At 39.1% G+C, this 27,186-nt stretch overlaps 1 protein-coding gene across 1 annotated transcript in view; it reads left to right on the forward strand.

Moving 5' to 3' along the window:
* RXFP1 (relaxin family peptide receptor 1) overlaps positions 1-27,186 on the forward strand; it is an 86,675-nt gene that overhangs the window by 8,465 nt on the left and 51,024 nt on the right. Inside the window, exon 2 of the mRNA XM_081093209.1 lies at positions 25,456-25,593. Coding sequence (XP_080949335.1) covers positions 25,456-25,593 — 138 coding nt within the window. The remainder of the gene's footprint in view (positions 1-25,455; positions 25,594-27,186) is intronic.

Genomic DNA, 27,186 nt, shown 5'->3' on the forward strand with positions numbered 1-27,186 from the left:
AAGAATACCACGTCTTCTGTCTTTCTGCCTATGCCGAGGCTGGTGCCAGAGAGATGAGGCACAGCTGAGACTGTCCGCACTGAGTAGAGTCACCTTAAACTTGCTCTTTTCCTCCTTCTCCCCACCTCAGCACACACACACCTCCCTGAGATGCAGTGGCATGCTTTCCAACTTCACAGTGATGGAGAGGACACTTAGAGAAGCAACACAATGCATCTTTGCTGTTGGGGAAAGCTACCCAAAGGCGTCAACAGTTCATGATTTGGTAGCGAATAAATCCCACACCGGTAGTAAGCTATCCAGTCCCATGCCAGTCTGATTTCCTATTTACCCTATGGGATGAGGCTGTCATTGAATTTTTGTTCCAGGCATTGAGATGAAGTGAGTACGTGAAAGGTACAGTCTCCCTAGCCACCATCTCACCTCCTTTTAATCCTGCTATGTGCTGTTTCTCCTCCTTTTCATTTCTCCCACATATAGATGGTTTAGTGCCAAATGAAACCTCCTGTCCTTTTCCCAGAAAAATTTCCTTTCCTGGCCTCCCATGACCGGGGTATTAATTTGCAATTCTAATGAACCAGTCTTTCTTTCTCCCCAGCACTTAATTTCTCCTTTTTTTATCTTAACCATTCTCTCTATTCCTCAGTCTCACCACATGTCCTGACAAAATACACACAAAGAGAAACTCTCCTCTCCTGGTCCCAAAACTTGCAACCAGAATTCTTATTTCTACCCACCTCTTTTCCCTAATATTCCCTCCTCATGAATTAGAACTTTCATAGAGGCTAGTTAGCTGTTTAACATACTACATGCAGATTGCACGTACACACCCACTGTGTGGGTACCAGGATCCATGGGCTAGTTTTTGCAGTAATGAGTAAGATGGTTCCAACATCTCACAGGGTAAGGAAACTAGGAACCTGCACGTTTTTGTGGCCATTTAAACGATAAATATTTCTTTACAGACTTGAAATAGAAATGTTATAGGTTAAGCCTGGCCTGTGTGGTTCAGTGGTTGAGCATCGACTCCTGCACCAAGAGGTCACGGGTTCGATTTCATCTCAGGGCACATGCCCTGGTTGCAGGCTCATTGTTGATGTTTCTCTCTCATCGATGTTTCTATCTCTCCCTCCCTCCCTTTCTCTCTCTAAAAAACACACCAAAACATATTTTTAAAAAAACATTATGTTAAGACATGCAAATAAACATGAATTTTTTTAATAAAAAAATGCTGATTTTAGAGAGAGGAAGGAAGAGAGAGATATGAGAGAGAAACATAGATTAGTTGCCTTTCACACACGCCCGACTGGGGAGTGAACCCCACAACCTGGCTATATGTCCTGACCAGGAATCAAACCTACCCTTTTGGTGTAAGGGATGACGCTCCAGCCAATTGAGCCACACCAGCCAGGGCATGAATCAATAAATTTTTAAAAAATATATAAATGTATGTGCCTGGATCTACTGAGAGAAATCAGATTAGCTGTCCCATAAAGCTTTCTTGAAAGCTCTTATCCAGGGCCCATATTGCAAGAATAAATTAATGACAAAATGGATTAAGTTCCCAGATACATCAGACACTGGGTTCTGAAATAGAACACTCTTCAGGCTGTCATTCTGTTTGCTCACAAAACCTCTGATTCTTATCTTGCTTTTCATCCTCCTCTCTCATAGTCCTTGGCTCATCCCAGCCTTTTGATATTTTAATAGGGTTTTCCCAGAGCCGGTTAGAAATGTTTGACTCATTTTCAATAGTCCAGAAGATGTACCATTTTCACTTTCCTAATTGGATCTGGTTTGTTGGAAACTGCAAAACTGCTTCATGATTTATAAACGTTTCTACTTTCTCACACATTTCAAACTTAGACAAGAAGGCGTCATCAATCAAACTTTCTGTTAGGCTCTCTTAACCTCCATTTAACCTCCCTCTTTGTGTTAAGATCAAGAGAGGTGGCTGGTTTGGCTAAGTTAAATTTAGCTTTTTATTTCTGCTCTTCTGATTGCAGTCCTTACCCTGATCTTTTAGCTGACAGCGGGATTTACGCTCCCTGGAAAGAAGGATTATGTTTGTTTGTTAAAATTCGATAACTTTTCTCAGCAGCTGAGCATTTATCCCCAGTGTTGACCTGAAATAATGTGGCAAATCATTTGTCTATCAAATCCATTTTAATGCCAAAAAAATCTATACTAATCTTTTTGTACTGCTACTGAGTCTTGGGCATCATTTTTCAAAGTTTCTAAGCAAGTATATATAGCAGGCTCAATATTATTTTCATCATTCATTATAGTCATTACCTTAGGAGGGGCTGCACAAAAAAAATTAAATAGATTTATTCCCTTCCCTCTAAGTGTTCACAATCTAAGGTGGATAGATATGAATAGACACTGGCTATAATTTATTAAATTAACATGTAAACAGAACCCTGGCCAGTATGCTAAGTGGTTAGAGCATTGGCCCACGCACCAAAGAGTCTCGTGTTCCATTCCCCATCAAGGGCATGTTCCTGGGTTGCAGTTTCTAGCCCCGGCCCTGTCGGGCACATGCAGGAGGCAACCAATTGATGTGTTTTGCATTCTGCCCCCTCCCCTTCCTCCTTTCCACTCTCTCTAAAAATCAATGGAAAAAATAGACTTGTGTGAGGGTTAACACACACACACACACAAAAAAAATAGAATAAAATGTGAACAGATAATTCAAAGCCAAACATTTTATCGTTATTGTATCTCCTCAACATTCTGCCTATGGTGCAGTTACAATGAACGCCTAAGCAGATCAGTGAAGGAAGAAGAACGAATGTGGCAGTGCTCAAGAAGAATGGAACTTAACAAGGCAGTGTGTTGTGGAGAAATCAAAGAAAGGATGATGCTAAATAGTGTTGGATAAGAATAGTGTCTGAAGACAGAGAGCAAGCCTTCAGAGAGAAAAGAAAAATTCGGTGAGATCAGCAGCAGCCTGAAATATAGAGGCAGGGCAAGAAACAGGCAAAGGCTGTGTGCGCTGGCTGATGACCTCAGTGAAACCCTTAGAAAGCCTTCATATGCAGTCCAGGCCCAGAATGGGTTTGCATTTAAAGAAACGCATCTAGAACAAGAGGATTCACCTTTACCTGTGCCCCTGAAAAGATTTAAAGAATAATCCATTATAAATGATCCACACAAGCCTTATTGAAGTGCCACATCCTCTCCTCTTCTCAGTCCTTCTCCCATCCCCAGGAGCCTTTGAGACTCTCCTCTCTTTGATCCAAGGCTGTGTGGACGCGGTATTGCCTCTCGTTTCCCCATCACTCAGCCCTCGCTCCCGATGCGCTTCCGACCCCACATGCCCCTTGCCCCACAGTCTTCTTGGGCACAAGGTTTGTTTTCTATTCTGACTGATTTTGTCAGGAGCACTCATCTCTCAGTTTTTGTCTTTTTTTTCCTCAGAAAGCACTGCGTCTGGAAGGATTTCAGAGGAGAAAGTTAAAAAGGCAATGCCAGCATTCTCTGTCATGAAATCTGAGAGTGGAGGGAAATGTTATAAACTCTTACACACACACACACACACACACACACACACACACACACACTTTAATAGTTCTGCCCCATCATTGATATTAAGAGGGTCAAAGCCAGATACAATACATGGTAAAAAAAAAAAAATTCATATTTTTAGGAAACAAATTTCAGATGTGCAGAAATGAAATTTTATGTTTCTATGACTTAACTCGGAGCTCATGACTTCTACATAAAATGATATGTTTAATTTGCTTGGTTTAAAAATCAGACACTTTTTTTAATAATGCAACTTAAATCATTTAAGAATTCTTACTTACTTTGCCCTTTCCTCTCCTTTCCAATAGAATCTAGGTTCAGGGGCAGCTTCTGGACTATCAGAGTGGAGGGCATTTAGGGAGATGAACATGTAATTCTGTGAGATTTCACTCATTCGGCCAGGTGTTGGCTCAGCACCTACCAAAGCTTGCAAACACTTTCATATTCTCCAGCTACCAGGGCCAGATAGATAATCCAGATGCTTCTCATCCACACAACACCGTTTCACGTTGACTGCTCAGAGCCACCTTCTCGGGGAAGCATAGAAAACCCTCCCATGTCTTTCCTCATCCCTTGGGAGTGAAGACAGATTTGGGGCTGACTCAGACCCTCTTTCTAGCATACCCTTCCACCACAGCTACCCAGCCCCCTCTCACCAAACAGGGCATATGACTTTTGCTAGACCCGCCCTTTCCTTGGGCTGCATATTAGGATTTGAGGTAAGAATCACCTCTGCTTGGCCAATCCCCCAAACTTCCTTGGTGATTTTCACCTCCTCCTTCCCCTGTGGGTTTTAGGTTCCAAAGGGACACAATGGTTCCTTCTCATATTTAGCTCTCACCAAGTTCAGGAAATTTGCTTTCAGGGTATCACCTCCTTAAGCTTCTCAATAGGTGGTAGAAAGACTCGGTGCTCTGTATCCTTTAGTATTTGGTGTTGATATTTAAAACCAAGATAGTAGAATTCAAAAAATAAATTTAAAAAATATTCTCTCTGAAGCCCCTGTTTTCTGTTTGTTTGTTTGTTGTAATATATTTTTATTGATTTCAAAGAGGAAAGGAGAGGGAGAGAGATAGAAACATCAATGATGAGAGAGAATCATTGATCAGCTGCCTCCTTCATGCCCCACACTGGGGATCGAGCCCGCAACCAGGACATGTGCCCTGACTGGGAGTCAAACCACAACATCATGGTTCATGAGTCGACACTCAACCACTGTGCCATGCCAGCTAGGCTCAAGCACTTGTTTTTGCCATTGAAAGCCATTATGTTTAAGCTATCGAACTCAGGCAAGAATTTTACTATTCTAGAAAGGTTCTTTTATGCTCTACCTTCCCGGAGCAATGAAGTACAGTCTAACGTCCAGCTTTAGTGGTGGGAGGATAAATAATGAATAACCAAGAAGAAGGCATATGTGGATGTATCATAAAAGCATGAAACTATAAGGGCAGAAAAGTTTTCCTGTCTTCCCTTCTAGGTTCTTTTACTGGCCTAATAATTACATTGGCATGGGACAGATTAACAGGAAAAAAACAAATCTCATATGTACAGGATCCCCAAAGGCATGACGCACACCCCTCACCTCCCACCCGAGCCATCAGGTAATTGAGGCGTATAGACCATCCTGAGCTAAGAGGAGGTACACAGGGGGCTGGAGTTTCAAAGGGAGGAAGACAATTCGAGGGTAGATGAGAAGAGCAAATGTTTGTTAAACAGATGTTTACCCTGTCATGCAGGTAAGTCTTTCTGATATAAAAAGTTACCTCTGATAAAACTCTCTTCCTGGTGCAAGCCCCTGTCTCAATCCTTTTAGGCAGTTAAAGGAAAGACAAAAAGCTTTTTCTTTGTGGTAAAAATGAGGTAGGATGCCCTGCTGGCATGGCTCAGTGGTTGAGCGTCGGCCTATGAACCAGAAGTTCATGGTTCAATTCCCAGTCAGGGAGTATGACTGGATTGCGGGCTGGAACCTTGGTGTAGGGTGTGTGGGAGGCAAACGATCAATGATTCTCTCTCATCATTGATGTTTCTCTCTCTCTCTCTCCCTTCCTCTCTGAAATCAATAAAAATATGTTTTTTAAATGGGGTAGAAAAAATCAGAGACTCCAAGTCAGAAACACACAGGTGATATGGAATTACATATCTTATAAATAATATTCCTGCGATTAAAATTCTTTGTATCTTACACCATAGTCCTCAGAAAGCTTAAAGCACACATACATTGAACACACACACACACACGCACGCACACACACACACACACACACACACATATGGTGTCCAGGTCATTTTATATTTACTCAAAATATTGCATGGGTATATATCAAATGCCAGGCAAAAGGAAAGTTAAATATTTTTCAAATAATAACAATTTTAAGACCTAGAAACTTTACAAACTATTTCAGCTATAAGTTTAAAATATTAAAATATTTACCAAGTTTTAAAAAATTACTTTGAAAAAATTTAAAACCACGAAAATATTACAAAAGTAGTACATTGAACACCCATATACCTTTCACCAGGAGTCACCCTGTGTTAACATTTTCCCACATTTGCTTTCTATCTCTCACCACATTCATACATACATATATATATTTTTTTCTTTTTGAATGACTTAAGAGTAAGTTGCAAACATTACGACCCTTCAGTCCTAAATACTTTAGCCTGTGTATACGAAGAATTACATTCTCTAAGCCCCCTTACAGTTACTAAAATAGAGGCCTCATCTATTCAGTTGTTTATTTCAGGAAACTTCTCTAAAGAGGAAAAATAACGAGATCTTCTCCTTTCTAATTTTTTAAATTTACTTCCTAAATATGAAGGAAGGAAAAGCTAAGGTAATAAATCTTTGTCTTCTTTGGAAATCATTGTTCCATATGAACCATGAGTCTGGATTTATAAGGCTGCCATCTCCAATACATCTGTCAAGAAGAAATAGAAAAATGTCTATTTAAATGCATCATGTTTGTCTTTGACCTTGTGGGAAAATAACGTGGAACACTCAAGGCAACGCACACATAACATGCCCTGATGAAACAGCATCTTATCCTTGCACTCAGTGATTTCAAAAGGACAGACAACCCAGAACAGAAGAGGAAGTGAGTTCAAAGGTATAATTGAGCTTGATGATGAAGGGGAAGACTTAAGTGAAAAAGAAGATATGCAGGCAAACTATCATAAACCATAAAAAAGAAAGCAAAAGTATGAATGATTTTTCAGGAACTCATGAACAGGTCAGTATTAGAGTACTGGTAGACGCACAGCGGCTAAGAACACAGGTTCTGAAATCAGACCTGTGTCTGAATCTCAGTTCTGCTGCGTTCTAGTTCTGTGTTCCCCACACAAGTTACTTTTCTATGCCTTACCTTCTATCTGTAAAATCATGATAATATTAATAATTAATGGAATTAAGAAGAGGAAATAAAATAAGGCATGTAAAGTGTCTAGCCTTTTGCCTAAAATATAGTAAACATCAAAAAGCTGAAAGATAAAGAAAACTAATGGAAGTGAAAGGTTAATGTAATGTCCTCTTAGGTTTAAAAAGGTAGGTTTGTGGCCAGTTGGGGACACTTGGACTATAAGTCTAAAGTATAATCAAACGGAAGCCATTAAAAATTTATTACCCAGACGTGAGATAATACAGATTGGAATCACAGACAGTAGGAATGGAAATGAGACGCTGGATGGAAGAGCTATTAAAAAGAAATACAACTGCCCTTGATTTGGGATCTTTATTTCTTGGCTGCACTACTAGCGTAATCAATAAAACTGACTGCTGTCACAGCACTCACTGAGCAGGGATAAAATGTGATGGTTGGAAAGTCAAGAAAAGAATTTTGTCATAGTTTGAGATAAGTGCTAGAATGTATAAATAGAAAATTCAGAAATTGCAGCTACTCCATGTGTTAGGAAATATATGCTCTTATTAAATAAATGCTTACTAAATGCTTATTATGGCAGAATCCTAAGACCTAAGCGATATTTATAACATCTCACCCAACTGAATGTTACTTATCCTAGAACCTCAAAACTTGGATTCTTGAAAGTCCAGACAAAAGTAAGAAAAGTAAGAAAAAAATGTTCAAGCCCCATTAATAGCTTATTTAATTGGCATTGAGGGCCCTTTAGGTTTACACCAGAGGTGGGGAACCTTTTTCCTCCAAGGGCCATTTGGATATTTATAACATCATTCACGGGCCATACAAAATTATCAACTTAAAAATTAGCCTGCTATCTTTGGTCAAACATTTAATTAACTCCCAAGCTTTGGCAGAGCTAGGCCAATTGATTTTACAGGCCTTAACATGACCTGCGGCCCAATGTTCCCACCCCTGCTTTACATCTATCAGTCTGAGTATCTGCATTTTGAGCTACAGCAGATTCAAGTAATAAATTAGAAATGGTCATTAGAGTCTTCAGACCACAGAGGCAGACAAATTTATGATAGTTGAAGTGACAGTCAGTGAAGAATTGTGAAGAAAAACTATAAAAAGTTGACAGAACTCTGAAAGCACGGGAGTCTGAGATCAAATTTATAGGACATGTGTCTCCTCAAAGGCCCTAAAGGCATCAGCGTGATAACCCACATTCACAAGGGAATGTTGATATTTTATTCAATACGTTTCCAAAACTTTAGAAGTAAAGCTGAACGCAAAAACTGAATCAGAGACACCAGTATGGAAGCTTCTGACAAGTTTTGCTAAAAAGGAGAGATGAGAAATGGGGATGTAACTGGTGTAAGAAATTATGGAGTTTTTTTCTTTTGTCTTGTTTTGAAGAGGGGAGACATAACAGCATGTTTTCAGGCTGCTGAGAGAAAAAGGAGAATCATTGGAATGTGTTCTGAGTAGAGACAGGGGATGGAACCTGGGAGCTCAGTTGAAGGACTGACTTTAGATGGCAGCAAAGATAACTCTTTCATAACAAGGGTGAGGAGGCAGAGCACAGGAGGGTGGTCTGTGGGAGACGCAGTGGAGGATTTGTGAGGCTCTGGTGGCCTTGAGCTTATCACTGAGCTATGAATATGGGAGAAGAGGTACTGGAGGTTTGAGGAGAGAAGGACTAAAATAATCATCTAGGAGACTGAGAAAATATAGGGAAGAGGGAACAATGGAAGAGGGAATAACTGCTGGTCAGTAGAATAATTACTAGTCAGTAGTTATTCCCTTAAGTTTGGGCTCTGAATTTGAAGTGGATCATGTGCTTTTGTCCTGCCAAGGGTAGCCACACAAGTGCAGGTCGAGGAGAAACAGAGTTAGATGTAACTGAGGCTGTGGCTTTGCCACAAAAGTAAATATAAAAGGGGCAAGTTTAAATGCTGCCAATCAAAAGAAGCCAGATTCATGAACCTCAGAGACTCTGTGTAGAGGTCTACTTATTCATTCAATGAAGATTTACCAAATGCTACTCAGACATAGGCCATCACTGAGCATGTAGAATAAACCAAGAAGCTGTTCACCAGCGATGCTGGGTGAGCTAATCCTGCACTCTTTGCTCAAAGTGTTAGTTACCTTCCCCCAAAGGATTTGCATGGTAGCAGCTTAGTAGCCTTTGAGTGAATAAGGGTAAATTCATCTCAACGATCTGTCAGTAAAAAAAAAGAAAAAAACTTTTAAAATACATCAGGAGCTCCACAATGCTTGATTTTAAGCATATGCACCCACAGTAGAATGTGCCACTTTTTAAATGTGACTGCCACTATTCATGTTGAAAAATAAACAATTTAGAAATAGGACAGCTCCTTTTAGGAATTTAGGGCCCAAATCATGGAACTTTTACTTCTGTGTAATTAAACTCGAATGTTCATATAGCAGAAAACTTAATCTACTTCCAGGTAACCCAATCAGTTCTGGGTTCTTCCTACTTTTTTTTCTTCAATATGTTTTGGGTTAATATTTTGCCAATTCAGGGCCCTCTACCTCCTAGGTCTCCTCTCCAAGAACGCTCTAAGTTGGGGATCTTTTTGTGTTATCTGGACTTTGGTGGGAGAGGCGTCTGCTTTTGGTCCTGTGTGTTCATTGCTGGGTCATTCACACAGGAAACCACACCACTCACCCTTGGTTCCTGGTCCTCTGTCCCTGTCATATCTGATGCTCCCCACTCTCCGGCTGCCTGCATCCTGGAGGTCAGTCGGCATCTTCCTCCTCCCACTCAGGAGACCTCTCCTGGTCGGCTAACTCATTCTGAGCTACTCTGTCCCCGCCCGGGAGCCTGGTAAATCTCTGGGCATTCTTTCATTCCAGTCCAGGGTTTCATAAAATAGTGAAAGGGCACCCTCAATCTTCTCCACATCTCCTTTTATGTTCTGCTGTGGCTACACCATGTGTTGGGGGTGACGAAGGTCCAGTTGAGACTTGTGATCCCTTTTTCCTCATCCAGGGCATAGCTTCCTACTACTTTTTCATCCTCTCTCCGGATTATCTGTTTGGTCTCAGCTCAGGGGAATGGAGTTTCCCTCTAATCCATTTCCTCCTGCCTGCTGAGGGATTCTTATCTCTTTGGGAGGGAGGGCACAAAAACTCCCTTATGTGCTGAATCAGTCAAGATTCTATGAGAGAATAAGAACCAGAAATATGCATATGAAATAAACTAGAGGCCCGGTGCACAACAATTTGTGCACTTGGGGAGGGGTCCCTCAGGCCGGCCTGTGCCCTCTCGCAGTCTGGGACCCCTCGGGGATGTCCAGCTTGTTTGTTTCCACCTCCCTCAGCCGCCCCGGCCCAGGTTGACCGTTCCCGCCTCCCTTAGCTGCCCGGCCGGGTTGTTTTGCTCCCACCTCTGCCACCCAGCTTGATTTCCCTGCCTGGCTTGCTACGCTCCCAGCAAATATATGCAAATTAACCGCCATCTTGGCTGGCAGTTAATTTGCATATCTCACTGATTAGCCAATGGAAAGGGTAGTGAAGTTATGGTTAATTACCATGTTTCTCTATTGTTATATAGGATTACTATACACACGCACACACACACACATATATATGCACATACATACATATGCACACACATATAAGAAGTGTTTTTTGTATGTATTATTTATGTATATGTTTACATGTATTTTTATATGTAGATATATAGATAGATAGATAGATAGATAGATAGATAGATAGATAGATATAGAGCAGTGGTACTCAACCTTCTGGCCCTTTAAATACAGTTCCTCATGTTGTGACCCAACCATAGAATTATTTTTGTTGCTACTTCATAACTGTAATGTTGCTACTGTTATGAATCGTAATGTAAATATCTGTATACAGGATGGTCTTAGGCGACCCCTGTGAAAGGATTGTTTGACCGCCAAAGGGGTCGTGACCCACAGGTTGAGAACCGCTGATTTATTTGAAAGAATTGGCTTACTTGATTGTGAGGTGTGGCTGGGCAAGTGAGCAATTCATAAGGCTAGAAGCTCTTGGGAAGGAGTAGACACTGTGGTCCACAAGTAGAACTTTTTCTTCCTCAGGGAAACCTCAGTTGCTCTTGATTGGATGAAGCCCTCCCACATTATTGAGGGTAATCTCCTTTTATTGTTGTTAATGTTTATTGATTTTTAAAGAGCAAGGAAGGGAGAGATAAAAACATTGATGTGAGAGAGAAACATCAATTAGTTGCCTCCCATACAGGCCCTACTGGGGATCAAACCCATAACCCAGGTATGCGTCCTGACCAGGAATTGAACCTGCAACCTTTTGGTGCTCAGGGTGATGCTCCAACCAAATGAGCCACCCGGCCGGGTGACAGTGGTCTCCTTTACTTAAAGTGAACTGATTGTAGGTGCTAACAACATTTATAAGATGCCTTCACAGTCACACCTAGATGGTACTATAGCCTACTCAAGTTAACACAGAAAAGTAACCATCATGCACACATTCTTCTCACTCTGTGATTTATATATAAATCCATCCTCTAAGTCCTCCAGACAAATCAATAGTTCTGAGCTTAAAAAAAAACAAACCATTATCTCCCCAAAAGCCTCATTCTTGCCATGGAAATCTGGGCATTCAATATTTTTCAGCTAAAAGTTTATAAATTAATTCAATCAGTAATATATTTCTTGGTTCTCAGCTATAGTTGCCCTCCCTATGAAGCAATAACTATCACTGAATACATGAGTGAAAAATCTTGGCAACAAAAAAATTTTGGGGAAAATAAACTTCCGTCATTATCTTCAAATGTTATCCTGCTAACTTAACAGACGCCCCTAAGTGAGCCAAGATTTTTTTTTAAAAGGCAGATCAAATTGAATGGAAAGATATGAGCTTACTAAAATTATATATTTCAGCCTGTGGAGGAATTAGAGACTTTCAGGAGGCGGTGATATCCTGAGAAAAGCATAGGACGTTGGCAGATAAATAAGAAAGCCACACTGTCCACCTCGCTGCCATTTTGTTGGTAGGAGGCAGCAATGTGCGCAGACCATGGGGGCGGGGGCGGGGGGGTGTTTGAAGGGGGCGGCAAACAGTCTGTCCCCGGGTCAGTTCTGTGTGAGGCCTTAAGTCAGACTGGATTCTGGGTACACAAAGTATCTCATTTACCAGGAGCCAATAGTATAGGTTATGAGAAAAAACATAATAGAAGGTTGAAAATGAAAAACTGGACTGAGGCAATATTATGAAGAGATATAAGTGTCTGGATTTGGTCAGGACAATTGAATTTTTTATGCTCTTGTTTTCAATTTTACTGAGGTATGGATGACTGAATTTTTCCAAGGATTTTTATGTATACCAAGTATACACATCTCAAACCAAACCCAGCTCGTGCTCTCCCTTCCAGGAATACCCCCATACTTTTCCCCCTCCCTTCTCCCCTTTCTTTCCCTACAGGCGTGCATCTCCTAAACTCCGAGGGACCCCACAAGACTTGCAACCAGGGCAGCAGTGGGCAGTGGCAGTTCATCCTGAGCTAACCCCCTAGGCCAGTGGTCGGCAAACTCATTAGTCAACAGAGCCAAATACCAACAGTACAACGATTAAAATTTCTTTTGAGAGCCAGATTTTTTAAACTTAAACTATATAGGTAGGTACATTGTTATTAACTTGATTAAGGTACTCCAAAGGCTTAGGAAGAGCCACACTCAAGGGGCCAAAGAGCCGCATGTGGCTCACGAGCCGCAGTTTGCCGACCAAGGGCCTAGGCTCATTTCCCAGACCTTTCTTATGTCACTGTCCTCAGGTTTAATAAACATCCTCTAAAATTAAAAAAAAAAAACACTCCAATTTAAAGTCTAAAGTGTTTCTTTAAATGATAGCTCCTTTTAAACATCTGCCGATGTTATTCACAGATTCAGTGAACTAGTTCAGGCATCCTGAAAATATTCTGTCTGATTCCTTTACTTTTGACAAAATATTCTTAAATGATCTATCCTTGTTTTTTTGAAACCTCCATAAATTGTCTTAGCAACCCATTGTTTAATAATCCTCGTTAAGAAATTGTTCCTTATAGATAACACAAATATGCTCCCTGGCATTAATGGACATAACAAACAGGAACTTCTTTCCCAAGTGACTTGTCAAAAACAACAGCCACAACCTTTCAAGAGACACAACAGCTGCACTGGTCCCTCTGGTAAAATCTATTAGAAAATCTCCAATACAAGGAAACAGCTGCTGAAGTAATTCATTGCCTGTTCCACAAGTCTGCCAGCAGGGAATGCTTTCCCTTTGATTCTTCACCAACGCCTCAGTCCTGGGTTTCTCAGCCCAGGCGCTCTTCACATTTTAGGATAAATCTTTGGTTTGAGGATTGTGCATTGCTGGATGGTTAGCAGCATCCCTGGACTCTGCCTATTAGATGCTAATAGCATCCCCAAAGTTGTGGAGATAAAAAATGTCTCTAGACTTTGCCAAATGCCCCCTGGGATGCAAAATCATCATTGCTTGAAAGCCACTAGCCTTGTCCTACCTTGTTTCAAAAGGTCTAAAGCAGTGGTTGTCAACCTTGGCTGCACATTAGAATCACCTGGGAATCCTTTTAAAATCCTGATTTCTGGGCCTCATCCTCCAGAAATTCTGTTTCTTTGTTATGGGGTGGGGCCACAACATTAGTAACAAAGAAACCGAATTTCCGGAGGATGAGGCCCAGAAATCAGGATTTTAAAAGGATTCCCAGGTGATTCTAATGTGCATCCAAGGTTGAGAACCACTGGTCTAAAGAAAAGTAACCAATATTACAAATCAGTTTGTTTGTTTTTTTATCTATAACTAAGAAATCAAATTTTGAAACATTTGAAGTATCTGTAAATAGCTTCAGATTATGTTTTTATTGTTAAAGATATACTCACTTAAAAAAAAAAAATAAAGGCCAAATTTCCCTAAGGATATAATTGAATAGTATTTCTCCTTTCTCTTGACAGTATTGATTCCATTTCCCAAAGATGACCACTGTTAACAGTTTCTTGTTAATATATCAGAACTTTATAAGCACAAGTATTATATATACTCCTTTATTTTATATAAATAAGATCAACCTGTATAGACTGTTTTTAACATGATTTCTTGCCCTAGCTGGTTTGGCTCACTGGATAGAACGTAGGCCTGGAGACTGAAGGGTCCCAGGTTCGATTCTGGTCAAGGGCATATACCTTGGTTGCAGGCACATCCCCATTAGGGGGTGTGCGGGAGGCAGCTGATGGATGCTTCTCTCTCATTGATGTTTCTACCTCTATACCTCTCCCTTCTTCTCTATAAAAAAAAGCAATAAAATATATTTTTTTCAAAAAATCATGCTTTCTCTATTTAATGATATGCCTTGAATATTTTATGTCACTAGATGTATATCTACCTCTCTTCAAATTGTTGAACTATATATGTAAACATATAATTCAGTAATTACACCATATAATTTAACACTCCTCTATTACAACTGATATTTTTATTTGTTTTGGTTTCAGATAGCTGAAATAGTCATCACTTAAGATAGAAATTATCTCTAAAAGTAAATGATTAATGTAGGGGAAGTTTGTCTTTGTGTCGGTTTTGTGTTTCTATTCAGTTGGTTTTATTTCTTCCTAACAAGGTATTTTAGCAAATTGCCTCTATGCTTTTGATCATGTGAGTAATTATCTAAGAAAATAGGAATATTACATATTTTTCATAGATTGTAAAAATGCTGTAAATAAGTGATGGAATCCAATGAAACACTTATCTTCGTGCTTACCCAAATCATAGCTGTACAGAAACCCTACAAACATTTTAATTAAATGTACTCACCTCCTTTATTTTAAATTGAAGTGAGCAGTGACTGCAGTGATTTCAGAGCCATCGTGTTGAAATTTTCCATTTTAACAGTTAATGTTACAAAATAAGGTTTATCGTTCCACTGAGTGGGTTTTTCCAGGAGTTTCCCAGACACAATTGTAAGTTCTTGTGCACTTCTGTCAAGATCTGTCAGCAATAAAAGCTAAGTTTTATTTCATTAATGATAAGTCACTAGGGGCCTAGCTTCTAAGAAATGTTTATTGAAACCCTTTAGATTTTATTTCTCAGAGAAGGATTCAAGATTTGAACATAATTTAAGAAATCAATTAATTTTTTTTAAAAGAGTCCTAATGGAAAAAAATCACTCCAATGCGTAAAAACGCAAATAACTATTACAGTCATATTTGATGTAACTTGGGGGAAAATGCTTAATAATTGAATAGCAGCAGCAGAAACATTTTTGATGAAGCCCTTGCATCTCTCCTTCTGAAAATCCTTTGTGATTAAGTGGACAGGAAAAAAAGAGGAATAGTCACGTATGCAGATTGCCAAGTGAGACATAAGTATTGAATGAATATCAGTGACTTTTTTCTGCCAGGTCAAGTCATGTCTCACCCAAAAATGATAGCCAGCCACAGCATAATCATCTTACAAGATGGGAACTGGTGCAAAACCACATTATAAAAATACTCCACTGTACTTGCTCTCTGGCTTTGACCCTGAATTACATTGGTACTCCATTCAGTCAAAGAGAAAGCTACAATAGCTGCACAAAGTCTAGACCATTTTTCCTTCTCTGTGTACTGCAGTTCACACAGATCCCCTGAAATGCATACAAAGCATATACACATTTTTTAGTCATAGGAGAATAACAATAATTCATCCTCTGGCAGAAAAAAGTCACTGATATTCACTCAATACTTATGTCTCACTTGGCAATCTGCATACGTGACTATTCCTCTTTTTTTCCTATCCACTTAATCACAAAGGATTTTCAGAAGGAAGAGATGCAAGGGCTTCATCAAAAATGTTTCTGCTGCTGCTATTAAATTATTAAGCATTTTTCCCCAAGTTGCATCAAATATGACTGTAATAGTTATTTGCGTTTTTATGCATTGGAGTGATTTTTTCCATTAGGACTCTTTTTTTAAAAAAAATTAATTGATTTCTTAAATTATGAGTGATGTTTGTATGAGATGAGAATATTCAATTTAAAAATTGTAATCACAAAAACTTAATTTCAAGTACCACTGAAAGAAAGATGTATTTACATCAACATTAAATATTAATGTATCCCATGTCATGTTGTCACCATCATGAACTGTCTGCTGCATCACTGAAACTCAGCTGTTTTAATTCAGTTCTGAATCTATTTTGCTACCAAGTCTTAGTTGAAATTATCTTTTTAGATTTTTTCAATTAAAGTCTATATTCAATATAGTTTTGTATTTGTCTTATGTGTATAGTATAGTGGTTAGACAATCATATACTTTACAAAATGCCCACCCCCCCCCACCCCCAGTGTTTTCACTATCCACCTGGCACTGTGCATAGTTATGACAATGCTATTGACTATATTTTCTCTACTGTACTTTACATGGCCATGACTATTTTGTAACTACCGTTTTTTACTTTTTAATCCCTTTACCTTTTTTCACCCAGCCCTCTCCAATCCCCTCCGCTCTGGCAACCATCAGTCTGTTCTCTGTATCCATTAGCCTGTTTTAATTTTGTTTGTTCATTTATTCTGTTCTTTAAATTCCACATATAAGTGAAATAATATGTTATTTGTCTTTCTCAACTGACTTAGCATAATATCTTCTAGGTTCATCCATGCTGTTGCATATGGTAAGATTTCATATTTTTTATGGCCAAGTAATATTCGATTGTACATAAGTACCACAGTTTTTTATCCCACTCCTCTAGTGTTGATTGGTACTTGGGTTGATAATATCTTAGCTATTATAAGTAATGTTGTAATGAACATAGGGGTGCATATATTCTTTTGAATTAGACTTTGGGGTTTCTTCAAATAAATGCTCAGAAATGGAATCACTGGGTCATAAGGCAGTTCCATTTTTAATTTTTTGAGGTCACTCCATACTGCTTCCCATAGTGACTACACCAATCTGCTTTCCCACCACAGTGCATGAGGATTCCCTTTTCTCCACCTCTTCACCAATAATTTGTAGTTTATTTATTGATGATAGCCATTCTGACAGTTGTGAGGTGATATCTCATTGTGGTTCTAATTTGCATTTTCCTGATGATTAGTGACATAGAGCATTTTTTGGTCATCTGTATATCCTCTTTAGAGAAGTGTCTATTCAGACCTTCTGTCCTTTTCTTTTTTCAGAGCAGTTTTAGATTTACAGAAAAAATGAACATTAAGTACAAAGAGTTCTTATATACACCCATTTCTCCATTCTCCCCTAAGGTTCCCCCTGCTTATTAATATCTTGCATTAATGTGGTACATTTGTTACAATTGAAGCACTAGTATTGACGCATCAAGATCACCCAAAGTCCATAGTATATGGTAGCTCTGCCCATTTTTTTATTGGATTGTTTGTTGAAATGATTAATTTTCTGATCTCAGTGTCTTTTTAATTCCCAATGCATAAATATATTCAGATATCTGCCCTAACTGGTTTGGCTCAGTGGATAGAGCGTCGGCCTGCAGACTAAAGGGTCCCAGGTTCAATTCCAGTCAAGGGCATGTACCTTGGTTGCGGGCACATACCCAGTGGGGAGTGTGCAGGAGGCAGCTGATCGATGTTTCTCTCTCATCGATGTTTCTAACTCTCTATCCCTCTCCCTTCCTCTCTGTAAAAAAATCAATAAAATATATATTTAAAAATATATATATATTCAGATATATAAAATATTTGATTTATTGTGGCTAGAAAGCCTTCAAGAATGTAATTAGAAATACATCTACTTCTAAGGTACATATTTTCCCTGTGAAGTAACCTAGCAATATTGGCACTAAATCCCATTTTCTTAAACTTTTCTATCTCATCTATTCACTCCTTATGTAATAAGAGCTTGCTATCAACTTTAGGACTAAATTAATTTAATAGTAAGCAAAATGTTATTCAAATGAAGTCATCTCCTATGTTCAAGTTAGACCTGTGTAAGGGGAAGAAAAACTTTTCCCTCTGCCCTTTTAGGTTCAGTACCTGGGGCCTGTGACTTCAAGTGACAGAGGGCAGAATGACAAGAGAAGAAGTTGATTTGTATGTATCCCAACAGGAGCTAATCAAAGAAGCTGGCTTACTCTGGTTCAACTTAGAGGTTTATGTCCCTGACTTAAGGAAAAGGAAATGGGAAGCAAAGGCTTCTAGGGAAAAACAAGTAAACTTCTTTAAGACAAATAGGTTTTTAGGAAAGCAAAGGTGAGCTAAGAAAGTTTGTGATAATGTTTCTGTATGCAGAAGCAAGTAGTCTTTCCCTCTTCCTCTCGGCCATGACACTACGGTTTATTCTTGGTCTCTTTCCTGAGAGTAGATTCTTCCTGAAAAGGGGGTTTTTGACAGCCTCATTTCCAAGAAGTTTCTTCTTTTAGTCAGATAAGGGAAGATCCCAGGAGGCTTCTTTCTGCATCTATTGATTCTCAAATGTCTTCAGCTTAAAATAACCTTCATACCAACTCTGGGGTTCTCAATGGGTTCCCACACATATTAAATGAAATTTTTTTTAAAAAAGTAGAAAGAGTAGGAGGAGGAACAGTAGGAGGAGGGGATAAAATTATGACTTTCATACAAATATAAAATTAAAATGTCTCAAAGACTTTATTTAACTTATTTGCTAATGAGGAAACCAATAAGATGTTACAATCGATTCAAGAATTAAAAACATATATATAATTTACTTCAGCGCTCCTATATATGTATATATAAATAAGAATGCTGAAGTAAATTTGCTGAATACATGCAAAAATGTATAATCCGTGTATCTCACAATCTGTTTTTGCCCCACACAATCTATATTACTATGGACAAGAGTCATTTGCATTACTATAAATTTTTAAAATAATTCTTTATTGTTGAAAATATTACATATGCCCCCCATTGGCCCCCTCCAGCCCACCCCCAAACCCCCCACCCCAGGCCCTCACTGCCCCACTGTCTGTAGCCATGGGCCATGCATATATGCATACAAGTTTCTTGGTTGATTACTTCCCACCCACCCACCCTCCCCCGCCTTCCCTCCAAGTTTCCTCACTCTGTTCTTCAATGTCTCTGGATCCACTCCGTTCATCAGTACTATAAATAGTCTGCAAACTAGAGTTGTAAAATAGCTCAAAGACAATATAAGGTGGAGATAACCTGGCCCAAGGAACCTTATCTTTTTTGCCAATTGCAGTGTCTTTCACAATTTTTTCTGTCATATCTTTGCCTTTTATTTATAACTTTTTAATTTTATGTCCTAATTTGACTAGGCAGAGTTCTGTGACCAAATAAAGTTGTGGCCAACTTCCTTCATTAGTCTCTTCACTGTCACATTGAATTCTCATTCTTTTCTTATTCCTTCCACCTGACAGGGCCACAATCATAATACATATTGCAATGGAGTTTGAGTATCTCCTATCTTTTCTCTGACTATCTGCACTCACAGCACTGGAGACATATAAGAACACATGCAAAGAACAACACAGAAACCTCATGGGCTTAGCTTCTTCCTCTTTCACCTCGTGACTCTTGGTTATATAACAAATCAACTCCCATACATATGTAGAATTTTGCATGAGAACATGGGGCTCTTCCAAGGGTTGTTAAGCATTATGTACTGGCTGGTCAGTAAACAATGACACATGTTCTCAGCACTACACACTCTGTTTCAACCTTAGTTATCAAATATAGTTACTAAATTATTGAGGTTCAATGCTCTGAATAAATCTAGGCCTGTTCTTACCAATTTTGTTATTGGAGTATCCAACTTGCAGCCTTTATAGGCCCAGATGTATGACAATTCAAATACAAAACTATTCAAAAGTTGACATACCAACCACACTTAAAGGATCCTACCTAATGCAAACAGTGATCCCTCACATTCAAATACCAATACCCTTTTGCAAAAGAAATTCTGCCTTATATGAGAACATGGATGAGCCTTGAGGACATTATGCTAAATGAAATAAGCTAATTACAGAAGGACAATACTTCATGATTCTACTTATAGGAGTTATTTAAAACAGTCAAATTCATAAAAGCAGAGAGTAGAATATTGGGTTCCAGGGGCTGGGAGCTGGGGGAAATGAGAGGTTGCTAATCAACAGGTAAATAATTTCAGTTATGCAAGATGAATAAGTTATAGAGATCTGCTGTGCAACATTGTGCCTGTAGATAACAATACTGTATTGTACACTTGAAAATTTGTTAAGAGGATATATCTCATGTGAAGTGTTCTTACCACAATAAAACATATCTATAATAATAAAAGCTTAATATGCTAATTAGACCAGGCGTCCTTCCAGATGACCTTCTGGACAAAGCCAGGGCTGCAAGAGAAGCCCAGGTCCCGGGTGCCAGAGAGAAGATGGTGTCGGCAGCCAGGGGGAGGAAGGTCTACTCTTGAACGAATTCATGCATCGGGCCTCTAGTTTTATATAAAGTGAAAGAACTGTAAAGACTCAATAAAATATAATTTGCTCAGTAAGGTAGTCATATGAAACAGCTATTCTCCTATTTATTTAATGTATGAATACATCTTTTAAAGTGAAATAGTAACTATGGCAGCTTTGCATCCAAGGGATTATGTCATCCAAGATGTTTTTCTAGTGTATGAAAGGGGAGAAGCTTAGCACTCCCTTTGGCAAGGATGGAAGAGTCCCTCAGGTTTACACAACACATATATGGTTAAGGCATTGCCACAAATTTCGTGGCATCTAGCTATTTTCTTTTTTAATTTAGGATGATGGAAAAGTTCTGTAAACGGACAGTAGTGATGGTTGCACAACAATGTGAATATACTTAATGCCATTAAAGTATGCACTCACGATGTGTTAAAATTTTGTTATTTACATTTTGTCACAATAAAAATTAATTTCAATTACAGTATATTTTTTTATTCCATCCCATATCCTAATGGTGCCACACATTGTGATCCTTTGGATAAACTTATTGGGGAAAGTTTTAGTTGTTCTTTATAATTTCTGATGCCTTATAAAGCAGTTATGGGCCCTGAGGTGTGGCTATCCTAATATGTTGGAAGAGGGCTAAAGGTCTGCATGAGAAAGATCTAAGAACTATAGAGGTTTCTGGAAATCCAGGCCCAGACAAGGCTGCAGCCAGGGAGTCTGGAAGCTACTGGGAGGTAGAAAAAGATGAATTCCCATTAGCACGCAAGCCACAGAGATTTTGTAAGTGTCAGTCTAGTAAAGATAATCTGCCTTGAAATATAAACTCTCTTTTCTCTCTCTCCCATTTAAAATTGTCAACCACTGAAATATGTAGGTTAGCGCAAGACAAAAACAGCGTCCGGGCAGCGGTTAGCTGGCTACATGCCTACAGCATGCTTACTTGCTGCACTATGAACTATTTCTTATGTAACTCTGGGGGCAACTTTGCCAGAGTTGCTCAATATCATTTTTTCTACTTATTAGTGCTGTAATAATATGGCTAATAATTTTTCTTAATGACATAGCTTCATGACAAATCATCGTGTAGAGAGAAAAAACGTTTTTCCACTTCTTTAGATTTTGAATCTGTAAGGGAAGAGGGAAGAAAAATGTTCCTCTATGCCCTTACATTCTGTAACTAAGGCTCACAAACTGAACTAACAAAGACAAAATAACAGGTGGAAAGTTTATAAATTTTATTGATATGAATATTTAAAATGTCACAAAGACAGAGATTCCTCAGAAAAGAAATGAGAACTCGAAAGAGGCAGTTAGGCTTGAGGGTTTATATAACATTTTAGCAAAGGGTAAAAAGTTGTGAAGTGACTAGACAAAGGAAAGAGAGGTTTGGGCTTCTTGCGGGAAGGTAAACATATAGGAAACCAATGGAATAAAAAATGTTATTTAAGGCCTGCTGGCATGGCTCAATGGTTGAATGTTGACCTATGAACCAAGAGGTCAAGATTCGATTCCAGGTCAGGGCATAGGCCCGGTTTTGGGCTCGATCCTCAGTGTGGGTGTGCCAGAGGCAGACAATCAGTGGTTTCCTCTTATCATTGATGTTTCCATCTCTCTATCCCTCTCCCTTCCTCTCTGAAATCAATAAAAATATTTTTAAATGTTATTTAAGTAAAGTTGGTTTGTTCGGATGCATCCCAATGTTAGCTTTCCATCCCCAGTGATAAGGGTTGATCTCCTGGTATGGGAGAGAAGAGGGAAACACCTCCACAAATGGAATGTATGCTCTACTCTTAGGTAGATGAGGGAAGGCAGAGAGCTCTCCCAATGTCTGTCTTTTCTCAATTGCTTTCAGTTCAAAATAATCTTTATGCCACAGTGGCATATTTTAGGGTGGCATATTCTCATTCCCTTCAACTTCTCCAAAATGTTCCTATTAACATCACTTACTAGCCCCTTACTCCACCACTTCTCTTACTGAATAGTTGAGTCTTAAAGCCATTTGGCAAATAAGAAAAAGGCATTCAGCCCTAGCTGGTTTGGCTCAGTGGATAGAGCATCAGCCTGTGGACTGAAGGGTCCCAGGTTTGATTCCTGTCAAGGGCATGTGCCGAGGTTGCAGGCTTGATACTCAGTAGGAGGCGTGTAGAAGGCAGAGGATCAATGATTCTCATCATTGATGTTTCCATCTCTCTCTCTCCCTCTCTCTCTCTGAAACCTGTATATATCTATATCTATATCTATATAGATATAGATATATCTATATATATGTATAGATATAGATATAGATAGATATAGATATAGATATAGATATGTATAGATATAGATATAGATATATCTATATATATATATAGGTATTTATTTAAAGGTATTCATCTGTGCTGGGATGAGGAATTTTGGAGCCCCACTGAGGTGAGGAGGGTGTACACAGAGAGAACCTGGCACAGTGTACCAGATCCCAAACAGGGCAAGGAGAGTGTTCACATCCGAAAGATGCCCAGTGTAGGGAGTCAGAGCTGAATGGGGTTGAGGAGGCACCCATGCAGAAGTGGATTTGTCAAGGTAATAACTATAAGAATTTTATTTATATATTTTTTATTGATTTTTTACAGAGAGGAAAGGAGAGAGATAGAGAGTCAGAAACATTGATGAGAGAGAAACATCGATCAGCTGCCTCCTGCACATCTCTTACTGGGGATGTGCCCGCAACCTAGGTACATGCCCTTGACTGGAATCGAACCCGGGACCTTTCAGTCCGCAGTCCGATGCTCTATTCACTGAGCCAAACCGGTTTCGGCTATAAGAATTTTAGAAAGCTGTTTTCTCATTGTTAGAGAAGGGAGTTGCCAATATTGCAAAGAGAGAAAACTAGACTGAACTTTATAGTGTTGGCTAGGAGTTGTATTTGAAATCATAGTTTTTTATCTAGAGGTCTATATAGAGAGAAAAACAGAAGTAAATGTGTGTATGTATGAATTACTATGCATGTATTTCTATTCTGTCCACTGAGATGGCCTGGTAGCAGGGATACCCTCATATCAATGAATATACCTAGATGTCTAGTTAAAACCTCTTCAAACAATAAATGTGGCTGAAGGATGACAATTCATCAAAGAATTTTTCTGATAATTTATATCTTTATATCTTAATAAATATATAAAAATCCAGTCCCAATGCAGGTCAATTTATTTACATGTATATACATTGAGGTTTCTGAAATGTATGATGTTCTACCAGTGATGTCCTGTGATATAAAAATCCTTTGTTTTGCCCTGACCGGTTTGGCTCAGTGGATAGAGCATCGGCCTGCAGACTGAACAGTCCCAGGGTTGATTCCGATCAAGGGCATGTACCTTGGTTGCAGGCACATCCCCCGTAGCAGGTGTGCTGGGGGCAGCTGATCGATGTTTCTCTCTCATCAATGTTTCTAACTCTCTATCCCTCTCCCTTCCTCTCTGTAAAAAATCAATAAAATATATTTAAAAAAATCCTTTGTTTTGACTTTGCTTTGGTCAATTTGATAAAAAAATATTGATAAGTAATTTTAAAATAATTTCACATGTGAGAAAACTGTTTACAACACAGCTCACTATTATACAGATTTCTCTATTTCCTTTATCAAATTATGTGCTCTAACATGACATAAATTGGTTTTCAATAAGAATGTTACTTGCTCTTTTATTAAAATGTCCCACTGTACCTTATCAAGGAAATAGTCACTTTTATTCTTCTCATGAGTTAATGATAGACCACAAATAGATTTTTACATAATAAGCTTTATTGACTGTTCAAACTATTCTGCTTTTATTTCTTTATGATTGACAATTATTCTAGAATATGACAAAGATTTACAAACTTGGTAAGGATAATAAGCAACAGACTTATACTGGAGTCTACAATAACCTTTGAAATTATATAAGTCTTTTAAAATGGCATAGTTAACTTATGCCCTCACAAAGACCTGCACAGGGATATTTACAGCAGTTTTATTCATAATCACCAAAACTTGGCCCTGGCCCATGTTACTAGGTGGTTAGAGAATCTGCCTGCACACCGAAAGGTCGAGGGTTCCATTCCCAATCAAGGGCACGTACCTAGGTTGCAGGTTTGATCCCTGGCAATGAGGCAATGTGTCTCTGACATCAATGTGCCTCACTTTCTCTCTTTCATCCCTGCCCCCTACCTTCCACTCTCTCTAAAAAGTAATGGGAAAAATATCCTCGGGTGAGGATTAATGAAAAGTAATAATTACCAAAACTTGAGCACAACCAAGATGTTCTTCAGTAGGTAAATGGATAAATAAACTATGGTACAGATAATGGAATATTATTCAGCACTAAATACAAAGGAGGTACTAAGCCATGAAAGAAATGTAGGAACCTTAAATGCATGTTGCTAGGTGGAAAAGAAGCCAGTCTGGAAAGAGCGGGAACTCTATTTCATTCAGCGCTATAGGCACAGGGCCTCACACTTAGGAGAGTATATGGCAGAGCACAGGGCATGTGCATTCCTATCTCCTCTATCTCTTCCTCCCTCTAGTCCAGCGGTTCTCAACCTGCGGGTCATGACCCCTTTGGTGGTCGAACGACCCTTTCACAGGGGTCGCCTAAGACCATCCTGCATATCAGATATTTACATTACGATTCATAACAGTAGCAACATTACAGTTATGAAGTAGCAACGAAAATAATTTTATGGTTGGGTCACAACATGAGGAACTGTATTTAAAGGGCCAGAAGTTTGTGAACCACTGCATCTAGTCCCAGACCAGCCTTGATTCTGAGCTGATAGTAAGAATGCAATAAATTCCTGATTTGTTCAAATGACTGGCTAAAACAATTTTGAAAGAGGAGCGTTGAACTAAACTATAAAAGATTGGCAGGCATTTCATGGAGAGAAAAAAAAAAAGAGGGCTGGGAAGGGCATTCCAGGTGGGAAGGAGCATGCAAAGAGAGGAGAATCCTGGCATCTTTGGAGGATGTGGGAAAGATCATTCTATTGGAGTGGAGGTTCTTGGAAAATAGATGCTAGGAAGCAAGGTGAGGATGCCACATGGAGGGAAACACCAGGGGGAGAAGAGCAATGGTTATAAACTCTTGGGGGGCCACTTTTTTGCAATGCCTTCATACTCACCTTGTCTCCACTTTCTTCATCACAGTTTCTCATGGGGGTGGACAAGAGGTCAAGTGCTCCCTCGGCTATTTCTCCTGTGGGAACATCACCAAGTGCTTGCCTCAGTATCTTCATTGTAACAGCGTGGATGACTGTGGGAACCAGGCTGATGAAGAAAACTGTGGTGAGTGAACCGCCTGTAGTCACAGCAAGAATCTGAGGCCAAAGGACTGACTGACCATGAAGTCCTGAGACCTCTTGTAACAAAAATAGAAATAGGAAGAGAGAAAACTACAGAGAAATGCAAAATATATGTCACTTAAGAAAATCTTACATTTATTTCATTAGCTTAAAATATCCATTCTTGCCCTAGTTAGTTTGGCTCAGTGGATAGAGCATCAGTCTGCAGATTCGATTCCGGTCAAGGGCACATGCCTGGGTTGCAGGCTCAATCCCCAGGGTGGGGTGTGCAGGAGGCAGCCGATCAATGATTCTCTCATCATTGATGTTTCTCTCTCTCTCTCTCTCTCTCTCTCTCTCTCTCTCTCTCTCTCTGTCTCTCTCTCTCTTCCTCTCTAAAGTCAATACAAATATATTTTAAAAAATAAAGTGGTTGGCGCCACTCAACCCTCACTTTAAAAATAATCCATTATTTTCTACATATTAGTATCGCAGCCAATATTTCAGGAAAGTGGTGATTGTGCACATAGTAAATTTTTTAAAGCGAGAACCTGCCTGGTTACTCTCTTGGAGGTGGAATGGAATAGAGATTGAGAATATGAGCACGGGAGCCAGACTGCCTAGTTTGAACCTGAATACAATAACCAATATGCATACTTGAGAATGTTTCTTACCCTCTCTTAGCTTCAGTTTCCTCATGTGATAAAAGGGTTCAAAAATTGTATCTAAACTGAAAGAATTTGAGAAGATTAAATGTAAAAGATTGTAAGTGTACAGGCATATAGCAGGCACTCATATAGTGTTTCTGCTCTTATCTTTTGCTTACTGCAGTTATGAAGGAAAAATGAGACCTCCTAAGAAAGAAAAAAACACACTAAGTCCAGCTTACCTACTATTTAACAACCATATTTATGACCCTATAAAGCAGTGGTTCTCAACTTTCTGGCCCTTTAAATACAGTTCCTCATGTTGTGATCCAACCATAAAAATATTTTCATTGCTACTTCATAACTGTAATGTTGCTACTGTTATGAATCGTAATGTAAATATCTGATATGCAGGATGGTCTTAGGTGATCCCTGTGAAAGGGTCGTTCGACCGCCAAAGGGGTTGCGACCCACAGGTTGAGAACCGCTGCTATAAAGCTTCTGGCCAATTAGTATACCTGGGCAAACAAGGCTGGCAGGACTTTCTTCAAATGTCTGAAGCTTCAAAAACACAAATGTGTAAAAGAACTTGAATTGGCTAGATCAGACAGTGAGAAAATGAGCTTTGGTTAATAAAGTAAAATAATGCGATTTCTCACTCATGGGAAAATAAGGTACTATTTGGGAAAGACAAAGACATCGCACAACAATTGCTAAGTGCTGCATAACGAACTGTTACACTGAAGAGGCCTTGCTGTTATCAGTCCCTCTAGTATCGTAGACTTTTTAATGTGCCCCCTTGAAGAAATTAAACTTCTTGGAATGCTGTCTCTAGATGGTGGCAGTAACTCAAGAGTAAGCAACTAAACTGCTGAGCTTAAGCTATAGTAACCTTTGATCTAAATGCCTATATATGTGTTCTTTTCTATAGATAGATGGATAGGTAGGTA

Source organism: Myotis nattereri (genome assembly GCF_964212035.1).
Source record: "Myotis nattereri genome assembly, chromosome: 5".
Taxonomy (NCBI): domain Eukaryota; kingdom Metazoa; phylum Chordata; class Mammalia; order Chiroptera; family Vespertilionidae; genus Myotis; species Myotis nattereri.